Source organism: Nicotiana attenuata, chromosome 3, assembly GCF_001879085.1.
Source record: "Nicotiana attenuata strain UT chromosome 3, NIATTr2, whole genome shotgun sequence".
Classification (NCBI taxonomy): domain Eukaryota; kingdom Viridiplantae; phylum Streptophyta; class Magnoliopsida; order Solanales; family Solanaceae; genus Nicotiana; species Nicotiana attenuata.
In genome coordinates, this window is record NC_031991.1 from 64,248,841 (window position 1) to 64,258,785 (window position 9,945).

At 36.1% G+C, this 9,945-nt stretch overlaps 1 protein-coding gene across 1 annotated transcript; it reads right to left on the reverse strand.

Annotated features, from left to right (window-relative positions):
- On the reverse strand, window positions 5,474-9,872 carry LOC109223937 (serine carboxypeptidase-like 45). Its single transcript, XM_019388436.1, has 10 exons — window positions 9,579-9,872; window positions 9,361-9,462; window positions 9,031-9,126; window positions 8,628-8,720; window positions 8,451-8,530; window positions 7,659-7,940; window positions 7,451-7,575; window positions 6,457-6,549; window positions 6,233-6,350; window positions 5,474-6,124 (listed from the first exon to the last, which is right to left on the reverse strand). The coding sequence occupies exons 1-10, from the start codon at window positions 9,829-9,831 to the stop codon at window positions 5,975-5,977; spliced, it is 1,392 nt and encodes a 463-aa protein (XP_019243981.1). The 5' UTR covers window positions 9,832-9,872; the 3' UTR covers window positions 5,474-5,974.

Sequence of the window (9,945 nt, forward strand, 5' to 3'; positions counted from 1 at the left end):
TTCAAACGAACAAATTGTTATTATCAGAAGAAGAGCAGACATACCCAAAATTGAATCAAAACTAACAGAAAATCCAATTGAACTAACATTTAATTACTTGAACTAATTGAACTGACATTTAAACGTTTACACTAACAGAAGTAAATAAACTAAACTAAAAAACAAAACAGCACAAAAACTAAAGCCATATTAACTATTACCAAGAACACAATTGAATTAAACACTCATGAAAAATAATAAAACTCACTGATTTGAGTCTTCAACTTGACTGAATTCACACGTGGTCTTCAAATAATATTATGTGTTTGTTCTTGGTAAGAACAAACATATAATACAATTTTAAAACCATGCAAGCACTGGCCAATCCTAGAAATTCCAATAACTTTGACAGCAACCCTAGATCCGAAATTTGTGAAGTTTTACTTAGATTTGAAAGGTTTTGGCTTGCGTTTCGAAATGAGGAAGTCCAGGAGACTGTAGGGTACAACTTTGACCGGATTTGGAGGAAGTAGGGTTTTGACCGGATTTTCAAATGAAGATTCAAAAAGATTGGCAATGATTCGAGGGAAATGGTTTGGATATTTGGGATGAGGAGATTGAGGAGGTCCTAGGGTGTTAATTTGGGACCGGTTTGCGGTGGCGCCGCCACCGGAGGAATTTTGGGCGGCGCTAGGGTTCATGACTTTGATCCCAGATTCGAAGAGTTCCGGGTTCATTCGAGGTAAACTGGTCATGGATTGGGAATGAGGAGGTGTAGAGGAAGTCATGGTGAAAATTTTGGGGCATTTGGGCCATCACCGCCGGCGGAGGCGATTTTCGGCCGGCGGCTTACGGCGGAGGACGGCGGAATTAGGGTCTCTGATGAGAAGTTTGAGAGAGACGAGGGTAGGGGGTCCTGGGGGGGGGGTGTCATTTGGACATATATATATTAAATGATGTGGGCTTCAGGATCGTTGGATTAGATAACCTCGACGGTCCTGATTGCTTTGATCCAAAACGACATTGTTTGGGGTAGTTTAAGGCTGGACCGGGTGGGGTGTTTTTGGGCTTGGACTGGGTGATTTTGACCGGGTTTGGGGTGGAATTGGCGTTGGGCTGATGCATATTTAGCCCAAACTAACTGGCCTGATATCCTTCTTCTCTTTATTTATTTCAATTCTTTTATTTATTTCTTCTTTTCTTCTCTTTTTTTTTTGTTTAACACAAAATTAAAATAAGAACCTGATTTAATTCTATAACTAAACTAATTAACTTTCTAAAATTTACTAAATCCTAATTTTTAAAAGAAAACTAAGAAAAAACGAAATTAAAGATAAAAAAGATGTAAAAAGGGATATTTTTTTTGTTATTTTCTTCATTTTTTTGTAAAATTAATTGACTAAAAAAATGCTAACATGGGTCCTAAATGCAAGCTTGCTATTTTGTATTTTTCATGGGTTATATCAATTAATAATGCACACAAAAATGCAAACAAAACACGAAATCATGCAATTAATTCCCTAAAATTCAAATAATAAAAGAAAAATCCTAATTCTAATGAATTCTATAGGAATATTTGAGCGTGGCAAAAATCACGTGCTCACACATGTCTATATGTTTATTAAGTGAATTGGTGAAAGAAACATATGAAACTTGAGATTGGAAGTGAAGATTAGCTTAAGTCACTTCTATGGCGTTGTATTGCCATTGAGGGCTGTTGTAAGCTAAATGTAACTTGGATTTAGACTTGAAGCTACTGTAGGAGGTGTGAATATTGTGTTCTTTCATGTGCTTAAGGTTATCTTGATGTTGATTAAGTTAAATGGATGGACTAGACATGAACTAGTGAATAAAGTTGCTAATTGAGGATAGTTGGAGTTGTGATTTGTTATTAATATATGGTAAGGCTGAAGTCATTGATGAATGACTTCATTATAATGTTAACGATACTGTTAGTTTAATGTAAGGAGTTTATAAGGGGTGATATGGGGTATATGGATTCCAATTGGAGCTTGCCGCTCGTTGTGAAGTAGTTGTGGCTTATTGTTGTTATATGGTATCATGTTATTGATATTTCTATGTTGTTGGATTTCTCTAGTTGTTGTTGTTGATATATGGTACTGGAGGAGGCCCTTGTTATAGGGGAGATGCTGCCCAAATTTACATAAACGAGCTACTAGTTTAAGTTGCGGACTTAGCCTTTACTCCGCACTGATTTTGAATCCCCTTATGCTATGATAGATTGAATTGAGTTATTTGAAGAATTGCTTGGAAGGTATTAAGGACTGAACGGAGTTAAGGTATGTTAAGTCTATCCCTTCTGCCCTTTTGGCATGATCCATATGATACAAACAAAATGAGCAAACTCGGAACTTTCACAAATGACTCTATTCTTAGAAGTACTAGGGGTGCCTATGTTCTTGATTCCCCATGTGCCCTATTACTATATCGTCTGTTCTTGGGTCTCAGAAAATATGTAAGTTTATAAAACTATTTCATGATATAACCGAAGGCATATTAATCTTATGACATCCCGAGAAATCTTATTGACTTATTTCTTATGCATTGCATTCATTTATACATGTACATTGACTCATGACCAGATGGCGTTATATACGCGTATATTATATGTATATGGAGTATGGGGAAAGTTTATGGCATTATGTACGCACCACCACCTAATCAACTTTGATGATATTGCCCACAGAGTCCGCGATGATATGATGGGATGCCCTAATAGGCTTGATGATGTTATGTACGCATATACCTATGCATGGTATGAAATTTATACACATATGCATGACATTATAAATGTTTCATGATTCATAGAGCGGTTAAGGGTCTGATTTGCCCCTCTAGTATCATAAATGGGCCTTATTTATCCTCCACTTAAGTTTTCTGTCAAAAATATCCCTACCATTATAGATTAGGTGCATATTTATCCCTTACACGTTAAAAACACCCTCCTAGCTTTTAAAATCCACGTGGCATCCCCTTACTGGACCAACTGTCCCGCCCCATTATTGTAATTCAAACCCGCCCGATCCAACAAAACTACACCCATCCGTTTAAAAAATTCAATCTGACCATCTCCTTCACTCTCTATTTGCCAAAGATTTCAAAACTTCATCATGCTCATCGTAGCTTTCTGCAAATTGATCGGTCAACGATCTTAGACACAACAAGCCATCCCGGAGTGATTGAATCTGATGCTATAAGTCGATAATCAAATCGAGCTTAGAACTTAGCAGCTCCCCCAATTTTCCCAAGAAACAATCGAGAAATCCTAATCTATTTGTCTTGGGGAAGATATAACATGAAGAATCTGGAACTTTGAAACAAAACATTTTGACCTCTGCTTCATCAAACCTAAGCAATTTTTCTTGAGCACACTTCATGAGGTCTTGGAGTTCTTGATGCATATCGCTATGCTGTATAATATCTGCAAGGAAAGAGCCCATGTACACCAGTTTTTCTTTGACTACTGGGACCTGATTCTTCAGATAAGAGATTGAATAATCATCAGAGTTCATCACCCTGTCTTGGTGGTTTTTTAATAAGAAAATAATGTCTTCCCCATTTGTCACGTTCCATAAGGGGATGCATCCAGAAGTTGAAACCATACTTTTCTGACCTCTACCTTGACAGACTCATATACTCAATCTCTTGTGGCGAATCGAATAATGAAAGCATCATTTTTCAGTGCTACCTGCATTCATTAAATCTTCATAACAAAAACCACTGACTTGTACTAACTTGTTGGCAGTCCCTTCAGCTTGCCTTAAAAGATCATGCACTTCGTTAATCTCTGTGTGTCGCATGAGAAGATCCATGAGGAAAGCTTTAAGAAAAATAAGATCCTCATGAGCACTTTCAATCAGATCCAGAATTTGAGCTTCCAAAGTTGTGCTTTAGTAGATCCATCAAGATTCTATGAAACTCGATAAGCTTGATCACCCATCCGTTGTTTGCATCGGGCGTGTTTAATTAAAAAAAATGGGTCGGGTCAATTTGTCCATAAGGGGATTCCACGCGGATTATAAAAGTTGGGAGGGTATTTTTAACGTGCAAGGGATAAATATGCACATAATCTATAACAGTAGGGATATTTTTAATAGAAAACTTAAACGGAGAATAAATAAGGCCCATTTATGATAGTAGAGGGGCAAATCAAACTCTTAACCGTTCATAGAGCTATTCAGACTTATAGGTTGAATCCTTTACTCCATCTTTCTTTCATGTCTTTTATATACTACTTTTCATTCATTACATACTCGGTACTTTATTTGTATTGACATCCCTTTTGCCTGGGGACATTGCGTTTCATGCCCGCAGCTCCCGATAGACAGGTTAACAGTACTCCTAGTAGGCTATCAGCTTAGCGGAAGGTGTTGATGCACTCCACTTGCTCCGGAGTGGCCTATTTGGTCAGTATTATTTGGACATGTATTGATTGGTATGGCGGGTCCCTGTCACGATCTTTATGACATTTAAGTACTCTTAGATGCTTGTAGACAGATGTCATGTATATGGATACTTGTATGGCCTTGCCGGCCTTTGTTTTGAGTGTACAAATGATCATGTCGACCTTATAGGCCCATATGTCACATCTATAAGTTTCTAGTATCCCCTTATGTTTTATTCTGGTTTTCTCATGACGGCCCTTCTGGCCCATTTACCCATGATGGTGTGATAAGAAAGTTACGTTACGTTGGTACTCGGTTGAGTAAGGTACCGGATGCCCGTTGTGGCTCTCCGATTTGGGTCGTGACAGTAAAAGCTTTGTAGGGCCATGACATTTGTGTGGTTATAAAAGTATCTCATTAAAGGTAAAATGAGTAAAATAAAAAGTTCAAAGTTGAATTATTTTCGATTATAGAAATGTATCATTTTTTTTGAAATGGACTAATAAGATATGTGTGTCATCTAAATTGAAACAAAGGGAGTAGCTTATTAAACTATACTATTAAGTACTAGCTAGAAAATTTAACTAACCTATTTTGTAAATTTCTAAAGTTTGCTTATTTGAAAAAGTACTCTTTCATAATAACAATTTGTATTTCACTAAGTCATTTGAGAAGCATTTTTGTAGAAGCAGCTTGTGTTTGACCAATTTTTTCAGTTAAGAAAAAAAACATCTAAATATTCATTTTGCAATTTTGTTAGACTTAAAGTTGCTCTTTACCAGCAAGTGATGTAGTAAAATTGATGTGATCTATTAGCCAAGGTCTCGAGTTCTAGTATTGAAATTAATTTTTAAAAAAAAAACTCTGATCGAGAGTTCTCTCCTTTAATGGATCCTATGTGGTGTGAATTCGAACTCCTCGAGCTAAAGAACGAGGTGTGAAAGTAATAGCCTTATGTTATGGCCGCCCCCAACTTACCATATAATGAAAGGTTAAACCAAAAAAAAAAAAAAAAAAGGAAGGTGCTCCTTTATTTTATTGTTAAGGATTTCACCATCTTAAAGTTTCACAAATTGTACCAAGACAGCTGTCTCTCCAAGATCGCTTCTCATTTTTCAAACGTATTAACCCTCATTTATACAGTAGAATGAAATAGGACACACTAAGAGGTGGTCTTTTTACTTTTGTCCATTGGTAAGGTGATCTGCCCCAAAGGTCAAAAGTTTTAAGACCAACTCCTTCACTTAAGTCTGTCAAACTTAAACTAATGAACCAGTGGTTATTAAATATCTTCATCAAGTTCAAGTAAAACAATTAATCTAAACACCAACTCTTTTGATGCCTAGGCTCTACATATCAAATTTAAACTAAGATCAAATGTTTTGACATGGACTCTTTTGCTTCCAATAAAAGTTACAAATACTCTACACCTGCACTCATCTACATGCAGACATGCTGTCCAGAACACAATTTTTTTGTGTCCACTTCTTTCTTTTTCATATTTGGAGCAACAACAAAAAAAAAAGATCCTTTACAAGATGGACCACCTATTTACTCTGCTAGATGTTTGTCACCAATTTGGGATCTGATCAGAAAAATTCAGGGAGTGGTTTGCCTTCAAGAAATGACTTGAACAGCACAAGTGATCTCTCAGGTTGAGAGAAAGGAGCTTCATGAGAAGCACCTCTAATAGTAGCAAAGGAGAGGATATTATCATATACATGTGTCCATCCACCAACCTAATAACACAGCAAAAAAAGAAAAAGAAAATGACATTTTGCTTTAGAAGTAGTCTTAAAATAATAGTATGGCCTTTTTTACAGAAGGGACATGATGAAAAATATTACCTGTTGCCCTGCAAACCAAACTCTATAGGGAACAGTTGTGTTCAGCCGCATTCGCCTTGCTAGTTGATGAACAGTTGCGCGACTTCCAATTAATGGAATGACAGAATCTTGATCCCCACTGTTAAGATTTTTCAGCATCGGTGTTAGATGTCGAATAAATTGCCAAGATCACACAAGCAATTAAGTGCATGATTAAGGACCATTTAATGTGGCTGTATATGTACCTGTATATTAAGACTGGAATTCTTTCCTTGACAAGCATTCCTATAATGGAGATGGTTGGTGTCTCTATGTCCAGCAGCTGATAGTCCAGAATACTGTGGCATCGGTAAAGGGATTTTATTGATTCATCATAATATAAGAGGTTGCCCCCTCAGAGAAGCAATACAGAAAATAAAGCTTTGACATGAACTTCCTAAATAAGTATACTGTATATTTTTTGAATGAAATGTATTGATTCTACTGGCATTCGTGCGCTGTGTAAAGAAACATATTAATTTGTCTGGTTTTTGTAGGTGCACTGAGAAGCGTCTGTTCTTTAGGGATAGTTGCAAACTTGCATAGTATTGTACTAGACGCTAGTGGCGGAGTCAGGAATTTGACTAGGGGGTGTCAAAATATAAAGAAGTAAACACACGGAAAAACTAAGGGATTCAACATATAATATACTCCCTCCGGTCCACATAAGTGACCAATTTGCTTTTTCATTTTGGTCCAAAATAAGTGTCTATTTATATAATCAAGAAAAAATTCAATTTGTTTTTCCAAAATTACCCTTATGTACGTATCCCTAAAAAGTCATTTACTTCTCACATGTGAGAAGAGAAGTGCTACTATAACTATGGTGCAACATTTAATGAAGGGTAGTTTAGTCACACTAACTATTTTCGTCTAGAATTTAGTATTTACTTAATGGGTGTGCCCAAAGGAAATTGGTCACTTATTGTGGACCGTGGACCGGTGGGAGTATATACATAAAAATAAATTTTTGACCTAGCTACACAATGTAATTTTCTGGTGAAGGGATGTAAATAACTAAATATTACTAATGAAACTCGAGAGACTAGCCCATGGTGCTTATTAATGTTTCTGATAAGTTGAAGCCTATAGAATGATCCGCGTCATATTGTACTATTCAGCTATGAGTTTAACATTTATCGACAATAACCTGGAAAATAAGGTAGGTTAACGGCTACAATAGGTTAAATATACACTTACTTGCTGCAAACAGCCCATCTACGTACTCCGACAAGCTCAGCATGAAGGGCCCTTCTGACATCTTTCCTGTTCAAGTAATTGACAATTTCATCTTCCACGCATACATCTAACTTCTCGACATTTTCCTGGTAATTAGTATCAATTTTGATAGTCAATGTAATGTGATATGAACATAAGAGAAGCCTATCAAATGAAGGGGAAAACTTACTTGAGGACTTATAATCTTGGATTGGGAAAGCACTGACGAAATACAAACATCAAGAGTAACACCGTACTTGTCCACGAACTTACTTGTTTCTCTACTTACTAAGCTCATGACTCTTGAACAGATTGGCGACACAGAGCCCCTGTAGTACTCGCTGACATATCGCGAATAATTGCAAGCAGAACTAAACATTCTGTATGTTGGATCTGATATTAGACCATGAGACCAGAAGTACTCTGCCCTTGAATTAAAGTCAGTAGCGAATTCCAGAACCGGATTACCTAGCTGCAATGAAACAGGAAAAAACAAGTGATTAAAACGAAGAACTTTTCCTTTAAGTAGGTGGCTGATCCAAAATTTAGACATTGCGGGTTCTGAGTACAGAGAGTGGGTTCTAAAATGTATATTAAACTCATTTTTTGTAATACATACATACATGCACATACATATATATGGTCAGGAGCGGATGCAGTGTGCTAGCGACATATTCAATTGAACCCATAACTTACGACGCATGGTAACATTTTTTGGGTAACATTCATTAAAATTGCAAAAATAGTAGATATGAATACATAACTTTAAAAATACCATAAGTTCAATGCTAAAAACCTTAAAAGTTGAACTCGTAGAGTTTAAATCCTAGATCCGCCTCTGTATATGGTTCGACACTGAAATGTTAAGTCTGAATGACATGCAATACAAACACAATGCATATTATCAAAGATAACAACTTAGGATCTGCAACTTTTTATGAAACTTTTGGATTGTAAAAGTGAATTCATTAGGTAAACTTACTGCAACTCCTTTTAGATTGAAAATCTGCTGCTTCTTGTTAAATGCCATCATGAGCTTTGCAAGCTGAGGTACATAATGTCCTGTAACCAAACAAGCCAAAAATGTGATTAACCAAGAATAAAAGAAATAAAAATAATAAATAAATTCCCAGCTATTGCACTTAAGGAATAAACTTACCTGCATAACTTTCACCAGTTAAAAACAAATTGCTTTTTCTATACTGTGGGAATTTTTGGAACCAACGTAGCAAGAATACAAGATTGTCCCTGGCTATAATAAGAATACAAAAAGAAAATGACTTTAGAATGCAAAGAGATATAAAGCAAGTAATTTAAAATTGAGAAAGGCAAAGCTCAATTAAGTCATATAAATATCATAAAGATTCCAGAATCCTCATTAACGTTAAAGCAAAAAGATCAGCAATCACATGCTCATCATAAAAGAGAGAAAGAAAGATTAAAAGGAACAAGCTTTCGGAAATGAACAAAAAGCTGGAATCACAAAGTCTCAACGTGAAATGCATGCTGATTAATACACAATTAATAACATATGAAACAGTAATAGGGAATGGGTAAAATACCTGTTACTTCATCATTTACTGTCTCATAGGAAGAAGTATCATTTGAATAAGAGAACCCAACTCCAATTGGACTCTCCAAATATAACATGTTTGCCTCTGCAATATATTTCAAGAAAAAACATATCATTTTCTACTTCTCAAGAACTATGCAATTCCATATACAACAACAACCACAAAACCAGTGTAATCCCACGAGTAGGGTCTGGGAGTAAAATATACGCAGACCTTACCCCTACCTCCCGAAGAAAGAAAGGCAGAGACGCTATTTCCGGAAGACATGCAATTCCATAGAAAATAAATGGAAAATTTTCTTATATAATGTGATCCCACCTTTGTTCCAGCTGTGTTCATTCCTAACAAGAACTTGTCCCCTTGGTCTAAATGGCCCATTTTCAGAAAATGCACCAACCCCCACTGAAGAACATCCAGGTCCTACACAAAAAAAAAATGCAAATACTCAAAAAAAGTTAGAAACTTTATCAAGATTAAGAAAAAAATAAATGACAAATAACATCAAGAATGCTTTGAAATAAAAAATATTTGTGTACCTCCATTCAACCACAAAACTAGAGGCTTTGAAGCTGGATTTGTTTCTGCTTCAACAAAGTAGTAAAAGAGAGATCTTTGTTTCTTATCATCAACAGTAACATATCCTGAAAATTGTTGAAAACCCACTTGAGGTTGTCCTGGCAATTGTATGATCTTGTCAGGGTGAGACAATGCAGACACAATTCCTAAAGAAACACAAAAAAGAAAGAGAAAAATAGCCATAGCCATTGTTTTTGAAGTCTGCAAATTCATTCTTGATAAATATGAGAGTGAAAGTAGTTAAGAGATGAGATATATAATGTAGCTTAGTGGAGGGCAAAGAGTCATGAAATGAATTAGTGTGTGGGGGGGGGGGGTAGGGGGGGG